Here is a 20,102-nt window from a genome sequence, read left to right on the forward strand (position 1 = left end):
CCCCAATTAAAAATAAATTAAAAATATAGAGTAGCCACACATGATTTCTGAGCACTTGAAATGTGGCTAGTCCGAACTGAGATGTGCCATAAGTATTAAATACGCATAGGATTTTGAAGACACCACATTAAAAATAATGGAAAATAAAATCATTACTAAGAGTTTTGTATTGCTTATGCTGAAATGATAACATTTTGGATACACTGGGTTAAGTAAAATCTATTATTACTTTCTGGAAAATTAAAAGTTTTAAATGTGTTTCTTCGTATATTTCTCACGGGCAGTGCGGCTCCGCACAGCGACCCTACCATCACCTTCATTCCTGTCTGCCTGAGCCCACAGAGCTGCTCACTGTGCCCAGAACATTTCACACCATACTCTCTCCTTTCCTTGAAACTTTGTCCCCTTTTTCTACCAGATGAGATATGATTCATACTTTTTTTTTTTTTGTTCAGAGCAAACATCTTCACTACTGCATAAAACTTTCCCAATTCCTTAAGGTAGAATTAAACATTTCTGCCTTAGAGTCTCGTGTGCTGTGCTAATACCTTTGTTATAGCTAATTCACATGTTTGTGTTTTGTTTTATATTCATTTATCTCTCCAGCCAGATTGTAAGTGTCTGCAAAGTACAGGTGCAACCTGATTTACGTCTATAATTATGTAAGGAGGTTCTAGGTACCAGGCTGGTGCTCAGTTAAAGTCTAGTGAGCAAAAATTGCTCTACAAATGTTATACAGCCAACCACGTGACTGGTTACAACTCAGACATTTTTAAGATGCTATTTAGAATCCTTTCAACAATGCTGCAGGGTAAATATAATGACCCTCATTTTGCATATGGGAATCTTGCAAAAGCTCAAACTGTTTATAAATTAGAGAACCAGAATTCAACTAGACTGACTGAAAGAAAAAGCCATGTTTTTCCCCCTGTGATACCATGCATACTTAAAAATGAATTTAAAAAAGGAGATGATATTCCTACATCATAAAATGGGAAAAAATACCAATTTCCTAAGATGGTTAGAAGATTAAGTGAGACAATCTATATAAAGTTAGGGCAGTACTAAATAGTAGGTTGTATTAATAGTAGGTTGTATGAAACACTGACTTTCTTCCATCTTGAGGCCCATGGTATCAGTTCAGTTCAGTTCAGTTCAGTCGCTCAGTCATGTCCAACTCTTTGTGATCCCATGGACTGCAGCATGCCAGGCCTCCCTGTCCATCACCAACTCCCGGAGCTTACTCAAATTCATGTCCTTTGAGTCGGTGATGCCATCTAAACATCTCATCCTCTGTCTTCCTTCTCCTCCCTCCCTCAATCTTGCCCAGCATCACGGTCTTTTCCAATGAGTCAGTTCTTCACATCAGGTGGCCAAAGTATTGGAGTTTCAGCTTCAGCATCAGTCCTTCCAATGAATATTCAGGACTGATTTCCTTTAGGATGGACTGGCTGGACCTCCTTACAGTCAAGAGTCTTCTCCAACACCACAGTTCAAAAGCATCAATTCTTCAGCACTCAGCTTTCTTTATCATCCAACTCTCACATCCATACATGACTACTGGAGAAACCATAGCTTTGACTAGATGGACCTTTGTTGGCAAAGTAATATCTTGGCTTTTCAATATGCTATCTAGGTTGGTCATAACTTTCCTTCCAAGGAGTAAACATCTTTTAATTTCATGGCTGCAGTCACCATCTGCAGTGATTTTGGAGCCCCCCAAAATAAAGTTTACCACTGCTTCTGTTGTTTCCCCATTTGCCATGAAGTGATGGGACCAGATGCCATGATCTTCGTTTTATGAATGTTGAGTTTTAAGCCAACTTTTTCATTCTCCTCTTTCACTTTCATCAAGAGGCTCTTTAGTTCTTTGCTTTCTGCAATAATTGTGGTGTCATCTGCATATCTGAGGTTATTGATATTTCTCTTGGCAATCTTGATTCCAGCTTGTGCTTCATCCAGCCCGACATTTCACATGATGTACTCTGCATATAAGTTAAATAAGCAGGGTGACAATATACAGCTTTGACTGTACTCCTTTTCCTATTTGGAACCAGTCTGCTGTTCCATGTCCAGTTCTAACTGTTGCTTCTTGTCCTGCATACAGATTTCTCAGGAGGCAGGTCAAGTAGTCTGGAATTCCCATCTCTTTAAGAATTTTCCACAGTTCGTTGGGATCCACATGGGGATCACAGGCTTTGGTCAAAGGCTTTGGCATAGTCAAGAAAGCAAAAGCAGATTTTTTTTGGAACTCTCTTGCTTTTTCAATGATCCAATGGATGTTGGCAATTTGATCTCTGGTTCCTCTGCCTTTTCTAAATCCAGCTTGAACATAATGGAAGTTCACAGTTCACATACTGTTGAAGCCTGGACTGCAGAATTTTGAGCATTACTTTACTAGCGTGTAAGATGAGTGCAACTGTGCAGTAGTTTGAGCATTCTTTGGCATTGCCTTATTTTGGGATTGGAACGAAAACTGACCTTTTCCAGTCTTGTGGCCACTGCTGAGTTTTCCAAATTTGCTGACATATTGAGTGCAGCACTTTCACAGCATCATCTTTTAGGATTTGAAATAGCTCAGCTGGAATTCCATCATCTCCACTCACTTTGTTTGTAGTGATGATTCCTAAGGTCCACTTGACTTCGCGTTCCAGGATGTCTGGTTCTAGGTGAGTGATCACACCATGGTGGTTATCTGGGTAATGAAGATCTTTTTTGTATAGTTCTTCTATGTATTCTTGCAACCTCTTCTTAATATCTTCAGCTTATGTTGACAGCAAGATGAAGTATTGTGAATTCTGAGTATCAGTTGACTACCTTGTTTCTTGCAGCTGGCATAAAATTTAAAATTGATCTCATGAAATGTCTAGGAGTCAGATTCTCATAAGCAACCACAGATCTCCCTGCTGTGCTCTCTGTTGCTCTCTGCCTGGCATCTGAACATATGAACTCCCTGAGCGTGAGAATAAGACTTCATAATTAAACTCATGCTGGTGTCAATAAAAAAAAGACACATTATTTTGTTAAACAGAAGAAATCAGCATTATAAAAAAGAAATGGCGATTCACAGCCACTCTCCTTTTCTCTGGCAACATGACAGGACCGGAAGCCTGAAAGACACAAAGACCCATATCCCTGTGGGTGATACTGAGGTGTGAGTTTGTGCAGGCCAGATAATCCCTCTGGGACTCCGTTTCCTCACTGGTGAAATGCAGGAGTTTGAGTGCCGTGGTCACGTTCAGTTGTATAATGCCCAAGCTCCATGATGGGCCTGCCACCTCGTAGACCGTATTAACTGAACTGCTTCTGCTATCTAGTAACAAATATCCTGACTAACAGCAGCTCAAATCGTAAGAATGCTTCTTGTTGAGTGAACTGAGTGTTTGAAGGTGGGTAGTCAGGACCGGATCAGGAGCTCAGAGAGGCTGTCCAGGAGCCAGGCTCTTCTAAACTTTTTCTGCCTCACACTCATCAACTATTGGCATTCATCTGGGAGATTGGTGCCTCATGGTTATAAGACAAGCTATTACCTCTCCAAGGAACAAAAGAAGCAGAAGCAAAATTTCCCTTTGCATCCCATAAGGTCCCCACATCTCATTTCTTAGAACTGAGCCAAAGGATTAACATAGACTCATCAGTGGCTATGAGAAAGAAGAGTCTCCCCTTATTTTAGACTGATTATCATTCATCTTACACCTCCGAGGGTGAAGAATACCTGCCCACTGACCTGAACAGATCAGATTCATAACAGCAGGGAAGAGAGAAGGGAGAGGATGATCATTGGGTAGGAAACAAATGTGTCTGCCAGAAGCATTTAATAAAGATGTTCTGAACAAATGGATGAAGGCTGAATTATGACTTTTCACAGATCCTAAAACCTTTTGTGCTTCTGGGGATTTTCCTCCATAAAAATGTTTAAAATTACAGATTTCAACTGAGTTGGTATGAAGAAAATGTGGTCCAGACTAGATTCACTACTATAATCAATATTAAGTTTTTTTTAAAAAATTCTGATTTTAAGAATTTAAATGGAGACATTTTCACGAACCCTAGAATCTGGGTCTACTGTGCCTCATGGCTAATTCCAACCTGGGTCTGTGCTGTCTGTCCAACTGGATGGTAAACACGTGAGGGTGGAGACTGTGAGACTGAGTGTTAGGCTGTATTGATGCCCTCAAGCCCCTGTCACAGCACTGTACATCTAAGAACTGCCCAACAAATATGCTGGAGTTGACCTAACATCTCACTGTTTCTTCCTCCAGGGTGAACCTGGCCCCCCTGGTCCCTATGGTCCTCCAGGAGCCCCTGGTATTGGACAGCAAGGTGTTAAGGTAACGATACTTGTCTCTCTTCCCACTGATGATTTCTGAATTTACTGTAAGGCTGGGAGGACTGTGACTTGTGCTCAGTCTTACCCTCAGAGACACAAGGAGTCTGCCTGAGGATGAGTTACTACAGTCTGGATGCTTGGACACTCACAATGCCCTAGTTGGGGCCAATTACCCCAAGAATAATCTATGTATTTTTTGATTGTTTGGAATGAAAATTACTCTTGGCTCCAAATACTCACCCTCACACCAATGTGCATCTGGTTCTATTGAGTTTTCATGGACTGTAAATGTTATCACACAAAAATGTCATTAGGATGTGAAATACCTTAACACATCAGCTATCACCTGCTCACATCAAATAAGCATAGAGGGGCAGAAGTCGGAAGAACCCTGACAGTGAATAAGCAAATGCTGACAGGTTTGTTGGAAACTAGGAAGGGCTGAATCTTCCCAGTCCAAGGATTGAATCCGTGTCTCTTACGTTTCCTGCATTGGCAGGTGGGTTCTTTACCACTAGCACCAACTGGGAAAGGACTGGAACACCCACCACTCTGGGGTGCTCTGCATCATGCAGGATGTACTAGAGCAAAAGCGCTTATTTTAAGTGGCTTTTCTACGTCATTGGGACAATAAGACTTCAACGTGGGGCTAAAACAGAGAGCAGTACAAAAAAGTGCGCTTCGAATGTAACCAGGTGTCCCCATGGATGGCTTTTAGGCAATAAGCACATTGAGACTCCGGGGAATGTGGAGTTTATATTGGCAGTGTTACTGGAGAAGGGTTCTGAACGAGATGAAAGGTGAAACACGAATGGCGAGGTGACATGGAACAGGACAGGGCGGGGAGGGGAGGGGACGGGAAACATCCCAGGACAGAGGCGGGGGCCAGGGAACAGCACAAGCATTGTCTGTTGGTCTTCTCAGTAGTCAGAGCGAGTTGCACACAGTCTGTTCTGCCAACTGCTAATCATTTCTGAAAACTAAAATTGCATTTAGATAGGAAGGAATGAGGAACATTTGGGGGTAATTTGTTCACTTAAATTCAAGGTGTATTTCAGGCTCTGTTGTTTAGTCACTGAGTCGTGTCTGACTCTGCGACCCCATGGATAGCCCACCAGGCTCTTCTGTCCATGGGATTCTCCATGCAAGAATATTGGAGTGGGTTGCCATTTCCTTCTCCAGGGGATCTTCCCGACTCAAGGATCTAACCCACGTCTCCTGCATTGGCAGGTGGATTCTTTACCTCTGAGCCACCAGGGAAGCCCTTTCCTCCTTTAGATTTTTTTTTTTAATCTTTATGAATTTGAAAAGTTTGACATTTTTGCTGTCTATCTTTGTTGAAATCTCCAGAGTACTTTGTGCTATGTGTGTTCTTTATTTAAAAACTCAAGCTTGCATTCAATTATTTCTTCCTCGTAGGGGCAAAGAGGCCAGGAAGGAAGAACTGGGCCTCCAGGACCTACTGGTGTTGGTGAACCGGGCCAGACAGTGAGTAGCAAAAAATTCTAGGTGGAATTAAAAAGATAAATTCTTATGTGCTCCTTTGGGTTAGACTATGGTTAAACTAAGCTATCTTTATCTTTTTGAACAACAAAAGTCAATAAATATATAAAGGTCAGATCCAGGCGTTAGTCTTCATACTACTTGAAAAAGGGATAACTATATTTATAGGATATGTACATAGGCTCTTAGTATAATCTCTTATGAAATTAATCAGCTTGTCCATGAAGAAAAGCATTCTCATATGTCAGATTTTCCTAGGAGATAGGAGATCTAGGTTCAGACTTAATATCTATAATTTGTAATTGACTTTCCTATAATCATGAGAAAAATCACTGAGTATAATCCCCCAATACTGAGTATACTCTAAAGTTAGAATTGATAATGGTAGACAGGTAATACTGTGCAATTTGCAGCTTCTACCTTATGTAGCTTTGATATTCACTGTTGTTGGAAAGGAAAAAATTTTCTATCAAAAGAGAGCTGGAGAGGAAATGAATAAAACGTGACTTCTGGAATAAGAAGGTTTTAAACTTTTCAAGTAATCATTATCCTTCTAGAAAAGAATAGTAGCTCGAATAAAAACAACCGCCTGAATAGTTGGTCTCTCAATTGGGTTTTGTAGTTCCTCACATGTAAATATTAAGACAAATGTGTGCTTCCTTGCTATACTCTGGGAATGAAATGGCAGCATGTTATTTGAGGGTTAGACTTTTCACCAATGTCTGAATACACAGATTCAAAAAATAGAACATCAAATAGTGGGAAAATATACTGGCTTAATTATCTGCTGTTCCCACTAAGTAGATAGGACTCTTAAAACTTAACTACTGAGAGAGAGTGTGAGTTCTCTGCAGACACTGCTCATTCTACACTAGAGCAGACTGGAAACCTAGAAAAGCAAAGTGACATCGGCTAGAAGGACGCAGGCCCAGACATGCTGCCATGAGTAGAGGGAGTACAGCAGAGGATTTGGGACGTTTTCGACAGAAATGAAAAAACCTTCTCACAATGTTCTGAATAAGTGGGAATAAAAATGAGTTTCGTGTTTCAATGTCAAATCTTTATGAGCTGTCCAAAAGAAACCTAGGTTTTTGAAACAAACATAAGACTTCTTTTCCTTCCATATACCTTTTAAAAAATTTATTTTTAACTGAAGGATAATTGATTTACAGTATTGTGTTGGTTTCTACCAAACATCAACATGAATCAGCCATAGGCTTACCACCTACTTTTAACTTAATAAACAGCTCTGCCTTGCTGTGCTGAATCCTAAAAGAGACTGCATGGCTAACCAAGGGACAATACGTGACCATATATGTTGAATTATTCATCATGAACTGGGTGTTATATAAGACGTCTAGGCTATATGCAGTAGAAGTCCAGCATCAATTCTTAAAGATACAAATGGTTTCATGAGTAATTGACTTGGAGACTCTGATGGCATCTTCTCCATTGTTGCTCTTCCCACGAGCCACACCTATAGCCCCATATGAACAGACAAAAGGAGAACAAAACTGAGCGTGTTAGGCCGGCCTAGCTGGAAGTAGACTCCTGTTCTCTTCATGAGCACAGAGTATGAAAATAAGTGTGTCCTAGGTGAATGCTCACCAAACCACATCCATTTTAAAGACGGTTCTAAATAAGCAAATAGACAGAACGTCACTCAATCTCATTTCCTAGCTCTACTACCATCCACTGAGTTACTTAGTGGCTGGGATGGAGACTATACACAGGAGCGACATCAACTTCCTTTGAACAAAGCTAACTTGGATGTTGCCACTGCTGACTATGCCCAATCTGCAAACGGTACATGGAAGCCTGATGCCACCTTTCTCTGGACAGGGCCAGTTACATTTCTGATAGTATGCTGACTACCACGGAACTCCTTCATAATGGAGGGGGCCATGATGATGGCCATAATTGGTGAGGGGTGGGGGCAAGCAATTAATTAATAATCAAGAGAGGATTTGCCATTACTATCTACCATTGAAGGTCTTACTGTCTCCATAGATTTACTATGATGCAAACACATATGGATATATTTTCATTTATATTGCTTCAAATTCATGAGTTTCATATCTCTGAGAAATCAGCAATTTTGCAAGGTATTAGTTATGATCTCTTCAGATATTTTCTTTTTTACATTATTTATTTAAGAACTCTATTGTTTAGTTGCATTTTGGGGTGGTTTCCTAAAATCTAACATAATGCACAAATGTATTTTTCTCTACTTAGAAAATGTCCTTAAATCATCCCTTGTGTTTTTAACTTAATAAGTATTTTTAAAAAATTCTTGAAGCTATTTTTAAAAATCTACCTCTTTTTATTAATATATTTTTGCTATACTGTCCTCTTCGCTTCTTGTATTTCTATTCTTAAGACCATTAATCATTTAAAGTCTACCTTCCCTTTTTTTGGTATCTATTGGTTCACTTTTACTCACTGAGAATTAATTTCTTGTACGTTTTGTACCCTGGCATCTGAATTTATTGTCAGCCAGGTTTACCTGTGAAATCCCAAGTGTTCTATGTTGGAGCATGTTTGAGAGGAATGTGCATTTATTCCAGGCACATACTTGATGTTAATGCCTTGACTAAGGTGTCCCAGGACCACCAACGTGGTGTCGCTTGAAACTACAACCCATACACAGCACAGGACCCGGTTAGGAGTTGTCAGGTCCACTTAGAGCCCAAGTGAAGTAGACACAGTTCTTGTCATTCATAACACTGTGTTGATGGGAGCACTGTGGTCTACCCTGCCCTTTCATTGGAGATATATAACTTAGAAGGTCCTAGTTTTATGGGAGGATTTCAGTTCTAATTTCCTGCTCATCTTCCACTGAGTGGGCCTAAGTCATTGTTCCCACTTCTTCCTCTTAGACTCCTGGACTTTGCCCTAGGACACAACCACACTTTTCACCCAGAACAGTCACAGTGTTCGCTTATGGGCATACCTCTAGTGTTCAGCTCTCTTTCTGTTTTGAAACCCTGTAACTTCCTTTAATTATTGATTTTTTGGGGGCCTTCATTTTAAAGAAAAATTTGTATTATTTGCTTTTCTCTTTGTAGCTAGAGGGTTTTCACGGTATTGGCAGAACATGAAATTCTTGTTTGTTTTCTTGTTATCTAAGCCACAATTACACAAATTAGAGTGACACTGTGTAGTCTGTGAAATAATTGGGAACTAAAACCATAACAAAGAGGGGATAAATCTCAAGAAATGTATGAAAATACTGTCCCAAAATATCATAATAAAAATCAATAATGAGTTTTTGAATTATTTCAAAGTAACATAAAGGCTTATCTTAGGACTGACAAAGCTTCTGCTGAAAGTTGTTTACATTTGTTTCTTTGCCTGAATCATTTCAAGTGGTTTCTAGTTTAGTACTAACTACTCTTTTTATACGATAGTAATATAAATCTGATCAAATGAATTAATATTCCAGCTCCTTGACTGAACTATGAACTGACAGCTACCATCTTTAATTATATGATTATCACTAGTTGTGTGTTGGTCTGTCAGATGACTGATTAAAGAATAATAAATTGGTTCAACACTCTTAGGGTGCTGTGTTTGGTTTTTTGGGAGCACTTTCAGTAAGAAAAATCCCCTGAAGTAAAACTAATTATTTTGAAGTTAAAAATAAATTTCACTGAATACTAAGGATAATTTTTAATATTATTTAGCATATTTATCTTTAATGCCTACAACATATATTGAAACCACTTTAATTGAGTATCCATACTGCTGCTGCTGCTGCTGCTGCTGCTGCTGCTGCTGCTAAGCTGCTTCAGTCGTGTCCGACTCTGTGCGACCCCATAGACGGCAGCCCACCAGGCTCCCCCTTCCCTGGGATTCTCCAGGCAAGAACACTAGAGTGGGTTGCCATTTCCTTCTCCAATGCATCAAAGTGAAAAGCGAAAATGAAATCACTCAGTTCTGTCCGACTCTTAGCAACCCCATGGACTGCAGCCTACCAGGCTCCTCCACCCATGGGATTTTCCAGGCAAGAGTACTGGAGTGGGTTGCCATTGCCTTCTCGGATTATCCACACTATTGAGATTATTAAGGAAGATAATGATAATAGACAATTATATTTTATCTTGTTAATGTCTCATATAAAGCATTTCTGGTCAGACTTTGTTAATTGATAATTAGTCTCTTCCACTAGATATGTTTTAATTAAAGGTGTTCATTAGAAGCCAAATAAGAATGTCAGAGTTATAACTAGATCTGATAGCCTTTGAAAAAGATACTTTTTTACTGAGCATTTTTGTCTTTTAAAAAATAATCTGTTGGTACCATCTTAATAAATTGAAAGTATAGTTCATCTAACCCAAGTACCTGCTCTTTCTTTTCTCTGGTTAGCAGTCATCATTCACCTTGACTGTTTAACTAGAAAACTTGAGAATATACTGATGGTGCAGAATATTATGCTGACAGTTTCCAGGTTTCCAGTAATTAAACCTTGAATCACTGTTTTTTTCAATGCCCCTAAGTGATTGTTCACAAGCGTTAACTCTCTGTTCTCAGCAGCTTGGAAAATGGGGCTCCTCAAAGTCTTCATGATTTTCATTTTCACCTTGGCTACTGTCTTCCAGAAATGCAGAGATGGAAGCAAGCGTCAGCGCCTGCTCTATGTGGCATGCATCTCCACACTGCTTAACATAGGCCATACTCTGAGACTACTTAATTTGTAAAAACTTCATGAAAGGACTTTCTTAGCAATTGAAGGATCCAGGGAAAACAATTTTGATAGTGATAGCAAGCAGATATTTATTGAGTGCTTAATATGTAAGAGCTTTACATCTCTCTGATCTAGTCCTTATATTAATATGTGTGGTTGAGGTAGATACTATTGTTACCACTATTCTGGTGAGAATGCTGAACTTAGAGAGATGGAATTATTTAAGATCACACTGTTGATATGTAGCAAGAGGTGGCTTGAATATCAGTCCAAATGACTCCCAAACCTGCTTTTAGTTTATTATGCAAGACTGTAAACTCTATGAGACAAGGAGTGGGGCTGTCTGCTGTTTTCAGACGCTAGCACAGTGACTTGCACCTACCAGGCATTTGGTAAACATTCGTTGAATGAATGGGAAAAAAATTTGAGTGAGCTGGAAAAAGACTCCTTTGCATTCCATGAAAATTGGGTTATTTTCATTTGAGGAAGAGGAATAACCTGTTAATATTTTTTTATACAGTGTGTAATATTAGCTAGGGCTTCTCTGTCTAGTTTGCAATCTAATTTTCACACCATATTTCTTTTTCTCCTAGTTAATTGCTCTAACATTAGATTACTCTGTCATGGATATTAGGACTTTGATTAAGCCCTTGGATGGTTAAAAGCTAGTTTTCCCATAAGTACAGCAATTTAAATTGAGTTAAATGCTAGTTTTTTACTTTAATTAAAGCCTTTACTAAATTGGCTATGCATAAATACTAAAGAAGGCTGTCTTTTATAAGATACGATTTTAAGGAAAGCCCCCAAAAATTAGATATGGGGTACAATTAGTTTTCTCTCTCACAAATCTGTAGTTGTGATTGGCCACTGGTGTGCATAATGCTGGATCCTAGTTCAGCTCCAAGGCTTGAGTAGAAAACATCTCTTAAATCACCCTAGATTACTGTAGACTGAGCCCCAAGATCACTCAGAGTGTCTACAGGGGGGAACCTCCTTTGGGGCTCTGGGCAACTCCGTCTTGTACCATCATAGATTTACTTCCCTGCCAAGAGAGTCCTAATTATCTTTCTATGTCTACTAGAGGAAAAGCTCCAGTTCATGCATCTGCCATTCTTGTTATTAGTCTCCTTTCTACTTTTTTTTTTTTTTGCCTTCTGGTCAAGAAGAAAGAACAAATTTATAATCTTTTAAAATTCCTGGTTTAAGTGAATATTTTGTTGTTGTCTTTTTCAACTAGCATCTGCCCGTTCATCCGTTTCAAACCCTGAGACTGCACTGTTTTCTTTCCTTATGTGAGAAGTCCTCACCTTACTGAGTGCCTTTCTGAGCAAGAGTCACATGGACTTAATTTTAATCATTGAGATCAAAAGTCTTGTTACCTCTTAAAAGATTCTATCAAGATTTCTATTTGCACATAAACCTCCAGGGGATTCAACAAGTTCCAGAAAGAATTCAAGTCTGAATCCAAATTTATCAGGATGGAAATTAAAACAGCATGTAAACAGAATTCAGTGCTTTAAAACAGCTGTGTGGTGATTCCTTCCCCTGGTGCCTAATTAAATTATTTCATCACTTTGCATCCTTTTTTGGGCTACACAGTCCTAGATTTTTAGCCTTTCCTCATAGGATTGATTTCCTCATCCTTATTCTGAAGTATCACTTCACTTCCATTTTCTGCCAATTTGAGAACATCAGAATGGAACATCTTATGCTAATCAAATAGAACAAGTATTTAATACAATGAGAATATTATTCTTCACAACCATATGATTCTACTTATCAGCATGGTATGTACTAGGAGGATCGAGTCTCACTAATCATGTGAATAGGACTATATCATTGCATGCCCCTGTGAACTGAAATGTGACCATTATCTTTCTTCCTCTCTCCTCCCTGCCCTCTCCTCTCTCCTATTTTCTCTGTCTCTCCTTTTGCTCCTCACTCTCTTGTATCCTAACCAGGGTCCCCGCGGGCCTGAGGGACCACCAGGAGAGAGAGGCTTACCAGGAGAAGGACTTCCAGGGCCAAAGGTAACAGCACCTTCTACATGGAGGAGAAATGCCTCTATTGCATGATCATGAATTATAAATTCAAAAACGGTGTCCTAGCCAACTATCCCAGGTCAAGTATTTTCCTGATCATCTTCACCCTATTAAGTGAATTTGTATGTAAATTTTCCCTTAACATGAAGCTATAGTGACATTTGCAATTATAAACAAGTAATTGCAAGGCTGCTGCTTCATACAGTTACTGCATATGAAATTAGAAAATCTCTTAAAGTCATTCATAGTCATTAAAACCACAGGGATAAATAGCATCTTTATGCCCAGAAATTAAGTTATTGAGCATAGCTATATACCAAGTTTTGGAGAAGGAAATGGCAACCCACTTCAGTATTCTTGCCTGGAGAATTCCATGGACAGAGGAGCCTGGTGGGCTGTGGTCCATGGGGTCTCAAAGAGTCGGACACGACTGAGCGACTAACACACACATGACATACCAAGTTTTACCCACAACTTTGTTCTGTGAAACAGACAAGAAACAATCTAATAAACCAATTTATCACACTATTGCCATTAATATAAGAAAGGTAACGTGGGTGGATGGAGGGAATCGAATTTGCCTTACTACCAGAAGGAGCAAAATGTTACGCAAGAACTACCTCTCACCTGGCAACTGAGGTGTTAACTGTTTGCACCGCCTCCCACACGTAATTCTTGTAGCTCAAGTTCCTCTAGACCAGGGCTTGCAAACTTTCTGTAAAGAACCAGACAGTAACTATTTCAGACTTTGTGAGCCATGTGCTTTCTGTTGCAACCACTTAGCTTCTGTTGCTAAAGCATGAAGGCAACCCTAAACAATGGGTGATCTTGGCTGTGCTTCAGTAAAGCTGTATCTACAAAAAAGCATGCAGTGGGCTGGGATTGGACAATGGGTTGCTGATCCCTGGTCTAGACTCTTTACCCATAATATATGGCTCACTTGCTAAAGGCCACACAGGAAATGATTTTCTGAGACCCTTTGTGCAGCAACAACAGAATTTCAGGGTAGGTAAGGTCCCTGGGTTGGGAAGATCCCCCGGAGAAGGGAACGGCTACCCACTCCAGTACTCTGGCCTGGAGAATTCCATACAATCCATGGGGGTCGCAAAGAGTCGGACACAGCTGGGCAACTTTCAACAGACTGAAAGTGAACTTTCACAAGGATAAATTGGGGGTCCTCTTTCCTCCTTTCCTAAAATGTTTCCCCCAGACATACAAGCATGCACACACACTACCCCGAGAAGCGTGTGCTGTTTTCTAAGTGTTTAAGACCTTCCACTTCATTCAGTCGAGTCACTGAGATCTGACCTTCTCAGTACGGTCTTACACTCTAAAATTGCTTCTCATTTTCAGCCTCTTCCACCATGATCAATATTCAATTATCTATGAGAAACCTAAATCTCCACTGAAGGGAAATCAGTTAGCTAAAACAAATATATCACACGAAGTTGTGAGTGACTGCTGGGCTGAATTTTAAAAGAAGCCCTTGTTAACCAACACATTTTAATTTGTTATAGTAAATAGAAATAATATGTTGGAAAAGGGGATATTACTAATGCCCTCGCCTAATCAAAATATCATCACAAGAAGGCAGAGGTCAGCAATTTGGCACCACATTTCAGAAAGTTTTATCATACATAATTTAATTTTTTTGGCACACAGTAAATTTCTAATTATGTATAGCCCAAACAACCTGGAAAATTCAAACAGCCAGAATTATTTCTCCTTATAATCTGTGGGGTTTAAAGAAATAAATAAATGAGAACAGAGTAAATAAAACACTGAGAGGCATATTTCAGGGCACGTTTTACTGGCAGTTTCAACGGCATGGTATAATGTTACATTCCTTCATAATAACCCATAGCACTGCATTGCCCTCTGACTCATCAAAGAAAGAACTCTTTATATTCAGTGTTGTTTTAGGATTGACTGTACACAGATGTACTTTGTGGTAACAATCAGAACCCATTAGACAGAATTCTTCACTCCTCAACTAGCAAGACCAATGGGAGTTCTCTGTATGTACTTCGTGGGGCTACTTTGCAATGACATGGGGCTTAAGTGAATAAATAATGACTACAGAAAGACATAAAGGTATATTTTCCTAGGTTTCTTGCAAATGTTCTTTGATTTTACTCTTGGTTCAAATGAATTTATGAAATGTGTGCTATTTCTGATCAATTCTGTGGTTTGTTTTTCATACAAATGACAAAGTGTTATGACTGCATTGACATGACATCACAACCAGAGTGATTCACGTAGGCCATGTGGCTCTAGAAGCAGACCCCAAAAGATTTTCCACAAATTCTTTTAAAACTAAGTTTTCAATAAATGTTTATAAATTTTGGTATAAAACACTTAATAAATAATTCCATCTTAGCAAATGTTATTTCACATACTGAGAGACAGATTTTCATTATGTAATGGATACAGTTACAGAAATGGTAAAGAAACAGAAGACTGATTCAGTTGGTTGTAATACATGATTGATTAGATCTCCCACTTTCAGATATTTCTGATTATATTAGGAATGGGGCTCTTTTCCCACTTCAGTGATGCTGTGTAAATTTTCTGCTCGAACAGATTCTTTTACATTTATGAAATGTTAATGCTATATTTTTTTTTTTCAGTTTACAAATCTTGGAGTTAGAATTACCCATTTGTAGTTAGCAGTGAATTTTGATGGTTTGAATGCTTTACCTGTTTTAAAATCCTGAATTTTATTACTGCATTGATAGCTCTCCCATATACTTTCAGGGTGAAAAAGGTTCTCAAGGAGCAATTGGCCCACAAGGAGAAGCGGGCCCATCAATAAAAGGGGACAAGGTATTGCATATAGGGTGGATAACAGAAAATATGCCAATAAAATGACTTTTTATTGTTCCTTATGTATGTATATTTATGAACTATGTACAACCTGACAACCATACCACACAGGTATCCAGTTAACTACAAACGTTTTAAAGACAGGTAGGAAGGGAAAGCTGCCAGAGAAGGAAGGGATATAAAAAATGTGCGAAAACACAGACAGCAATTAGTTTGGAGTCCTACATATACGTCAATATCTAAACACATCATTGTATTAGAATAACAATTGACATAGATGATTATCTTGGGTGTTGTATTTCTACTCGAATTACTTATTTCTTCTGTTTACTATTTACTGGTAGCTGTCTCTTCTGGGTATCTGTATTTAAGTAGCAGAGACAGTAGTAAATGTTGAACTATACAAATTTCAGACATCATACAATTCTTGGTTCAAATAGTTGAGCTCTGGTGGTGTAACTCCAGTCCCAAATACACAAAAATACATAAGATGCTCTTTCATTCTTTGGAGTAGTGACTACTGAGTACAACGTAAATGCTGTGTTATAAGTTCAGTAAATTAACTTTTCCAGGTATTGACATGGTCTTTGTGGTTTCATATCTGGAGCTCATGCAAAGAAGACAATGAAATATCAGGACGGTGTCACCTAGTAACTGCAACGCTTTTATCTGATTTTCATTCCCTTTCCCTTCTCCTTTCTTCTTTCCCTACTCTTTTATATTCTGGGATTCAAGTGATTAGATAAACACTTCTGTGATAAGGACTCTCAAAAATACACTATTATACAGAACAAGGAAGTAGCTTTACTACAGATATTTAAATGTAATGTAATTCCCCAAAGAGGTCTGTTATATGAGTTGTTGAACATTTGCAGAACAGTGATTATGAGTTGGGTTCGGAGTTGGAGGGAGAGGACTTGAATCTATCAGTTGTGTGACTGGGAGTTGAAAATAGTAAAATGTTAGTTGCTCATGTCTGACTCCTTGTGACCCCAGAGACTGCAGCCAGGCTCCTCTGTCTATGGACTTCTCCAGGCAAGAATACTGCAGTGGGTAGCCATTTCCTTCTCCAGGGGGGTCTTCCCAACTTAACCTCATCTGGAAAATGGGGGTGCTTACTTTCAGAGGGTTTCTGTGAGGATTAAATGAGATAAAGCATGAAAAGCATTTGGCACAATGAATGCCTCATGATAAGCAATCAAGTTCTGAATCAGAATAACCCAGCTTTGAACTAGAACTTGAGTCCATTACCTGTTTCCTTCTATGGACATTTATTTAGACTAGGGCTTGACACAAAGTGAACCACTAAGAAGCATATGCCAGGGCCTGTCTTCATGACAGGTTCAGGTTTTTAATATTATATAAATTATGACCTAATCATGTGCTTTTGTTCACAAAAGCATATTTATTTAGCTCAGGCATTGGCAAACTATAGGGTGGGCTGCCTGTTTTTGTAAATAAAGTATTCAGCAGACACACCTATTCATTTAACTACTGTCTGGCTGCTTTTGTACTACTGAAGCAGCATTCACTGGTTTTGCAAGAGACCTTATTATGACTCTCAAGCATAAAATATTTACTATCCAACTGTTCAAGAAAAACTTTGCAGATCCTGACGTAGTCTAAATGCAGTTGACATTGAAATAAGTGTATTGGGCTTCCCTGGTGGCTCAGTGGTAAAGAATCCACCTGTCAGTGTGGGAGACACAGGTTCGATTCCTGATCTGGGAAGATCCCCCATGCTGCAGAGCAGCTAAGCCCGTGTGCCACAACTATTGAGCCTGTGCTCTAGAGCCCGGGAACCGCAACCACAAGAGAAACCACTGCAGTGAGAAGCCATGCACCGCAACGAAGAGCAGCCCCTGCTTGCGGCAACTAGAGAAAACACATACAAAGCAATGAAGACCCAGCACAAATATAAATAAATAAATAAAGCATATTTATCCATGTTGCCTAGTCCAGTGGTCAACTCTTGGTTGTCAATTTACTTGGCCTATCAGTAGCATCATCCGCTAGGATCCTCATCTTCTTGAAAGAATATCTTCACCTGATCCCTCTGGCTGTATACTTTTCGGTCTCCACTCCTGGTTCTTCATCTCTCTGACCTCTAATACTTGGAGCACCCAAAGGGCTCAGTCCTTGAACTTTCTCTCTTCTCTTTCTACTTGAAAACTTACCCAGTCTTGACTTCAAATACCATCTATATCGTGAGAGCTCCCAAATTGACATCTCCAGCTCACACCCCTCTCACCTACTTGATATCTCTGCCTGAATGTTTATTTTAGGTATCTCAAACCTAACACGTCCCAAACTGAGCTACTGGTATTACACCCTTCCTCAGCCTTGCTTCATCTCAGTCTTTTCCCTCTCAATAAGTGACAAGTATGCTTTCCCAAGTATGTTATCTGGTCCCATCACTTCATGGGAAATAGATGGGGAAACAGTGAGAGACTTTTTTTTGGGGGGGCTCCAAAATCACTGCGGATGGTGATTGCAGCCATGAAATTAAAAGACGCTTACTCCTTTGAAGGAAAGTTATGACCAACCTAGATAGCATATTCAAAAGCAGAGACATTACTTTGTCAACAAAGGTCCATCTAGTCAAGGCTATGGTTTTTCCAGTGGTCATGTATGGATGTGAGAGTTGGACTGTGAAGAAAGCTGAGTGCCAAAGAATTGATGCTTTTGAACTGTGGTGTTGGAGAAGACTCTTGAGAGTCCCTTGGACTGCAAGGAGGTCCAACCAGTCCATCCTAAAGGAGATCAGTCCTGGGTGTTCACTGGAAGGAGTGATGCTAAAGCTGAAACTCCAATACTCTGGTCACCTCATGTGAAGAGCTGACTCATTTGATAAGACCCTGATGTTGGGAAAGATTGAAGGCAGGAGGAGAAGGAGACAACAGAGGATGAGATGGTTAGATGGCATCACTGACTCAATGGACATGAGTTTGTGTGAACTCCGGGAGTTGGTGATGGACAGGGAGGCCTGGCGTGCTGCGGTTCATGGGGTTGCAGAGTCAGACAAGACTGAGTGACTGAACTGAACTGATGTTTTCCCACAAACCTCAAAGATATCCTCGATCTATAGCAAATCGTGATGGCTTTACTTGCAAAATCTATCTAGGATCTGAGCACTCCCCACCACCTTCACTCAACAGCCTGGTCCAGGCCACAGTCATCTCTCATACGGTCATCTCTTCCATTTGTTCTCAATGTGGCTTGCAGAGTGAACGTTTGAAGACTAAGCCAGATCTTTTACTCCTCTGCTCAAATCCTCTAGTGGCTCCTCAGCTCATGTAGAGAAAAGCCAAAGCCCTCACAATGGCCTAAAAGACCCTATCAGTTGCTCTGCCTGAGCCCACTGACACACATCCCTGACTTCATCTTCCACTGCTTTCCCTCATGCTCACCAGCTCCAGCCACATTGTCTCCTTGCTGTTTCTGGAATGTTCTAGGCATCTTCCTTGCATGGATGTTTGCTTTGCCTGGAATGCTTCTCCTCCAAGTTTCTACCTGGTTTATCCCTCTCATCAGTGAGACCATCCTGAATCACCTTTCCCCAGATTGCAGCTATCTCTCCATTCCTCCATTTATTTTTCTCTTTAGCATGTACCATCATTCAGCATACTATTATTTCTTCTGTCTTGTTTATTATCTTCTGTGTTCCCCAAGAAAATGAAAGATCTATGAGGAAAGAGAGTTTTGTCTGTTTTGGTCACTGCTATTTCCCCATGTTGGAGCAATTCCTAGCACACAATAAACACTAAACAAATATTTGTGGAAATACACAGAGAAAGGATGAATGATATTGTTCTCACTGATAACTCTCACTTTATTTCTCAAAATTATTCATGGAATAAGAAGGTGAAGTACTTTCATTTTGCTGCACTTACCTTAGATAATTTTTTAAGTTTTAAAATGTTTTTAAAAAGTTTTAAAATTTTTAAAAATTTTAAAAAAGTTTTAAAAGTTTTGTTAAGATTTGGAGTAAAAAGGTATTTAGAAATTAAAAAAATATTATTCTTTAATTCCTTTCTCAAATACTGATCTTCTTACATCCTATGAATTTTATATGTTTTAAATATTTAAATATTTCTATGATCTTAACAAGAAGTGTTTGTGTCATTATAAAACAATTTTTGAATTTTTGGTTTCTCTATGGAAAAATGATTGATGAATATAAGCTGGTGCAAACATACACCATTTTTGACCAAATAGCGAAAACATTATTCACTATTTTGGCAAATTTGAACCATACACTATTTAAAAGCAATGGTGTTTTGTAACTTTCCATGTTGAACTTCTTTATGGTTTAAAAGATAGACTTTAATCCATCATATTGCAAGATTAGCAAAGTGTGAAAGAATGAGGTTAGCTGTATTCTTAAATTTCTGGCTTATTTCTACACAGGGGGATATGGGACCTGTGGGACCCCAAGGACTGATGGGCATCCCTGGAATTGGGAGTCAAGGGGAACAGGTAATTGCTGCTTTCTCTCTTTCCCTTTCATAGAGAACATTCTGGCCTAAACCTGGTGTTCACTGAAGGCCAGTCCGGCAAACAGCTATAAGTACATTTGATAGCGGAATTGCAATGGTGTTGGCTCAGATGGTAAAGCATCTGTCTGCAATGAGGGAGACCTGGGTTCGATCCCTGGGTCAGGAAGATTCCCTGGAGAAGGAAATGGCAACCCACTCCAGTACTCTTGCCTAGA

The 20,102-nt window shown here is 39.4% G+C and overlaps 1 protein-coding gene across 1 annotated transcript in view; it reads left to right on the top strand.

The window, feature by feature from the left end:
• COL28A1 (collagen, type XXVIII, alpha 1) overlaps positions 1–20,102 on the top strand; it is a 181,367-nt gene that overhangs the window by 44,143 nt on the left and 117,122 nt on the right. Inside the window, exons 12-16 of the mRNA XM_010839817.1 lie at positions 4,263–4,331; positions 5,750–5,818; positions 12,482–12,550; positions 15,320–15,388; positions 19,799–19,867. Of these exons, the coding sequence (XP_010838119.1) occupies positions 4,263–4,331; positions 5,750–5,818; positions 12,482–12,550; positions 15,320–15,388; positions 19,799–19,867 (345 nt within the window). The remainder of the gene's footprint in view (positions 1–4,262; positions 4,332–5,749; positions 5,819–12,481; positions 12,551–15,319; positions 15,389–19,798; positions 19,868–20,102) is intronic.

This window comes from Bison bison, unplaced genomic scaffold (genome assembly GCF_000754665.1).
Source record: "Bison bison bison isolate TAMUID 2011002044 unplaced genomic scaffold, Bison_UMD1.0 scf7180017864134, whole genome shotgun sequence".
Lineage (NCBI taxonomy): Eukaryota > Metazoa > Chordata > Mammalia > Artiodactyla > Bovidae > Bison > Bison bison.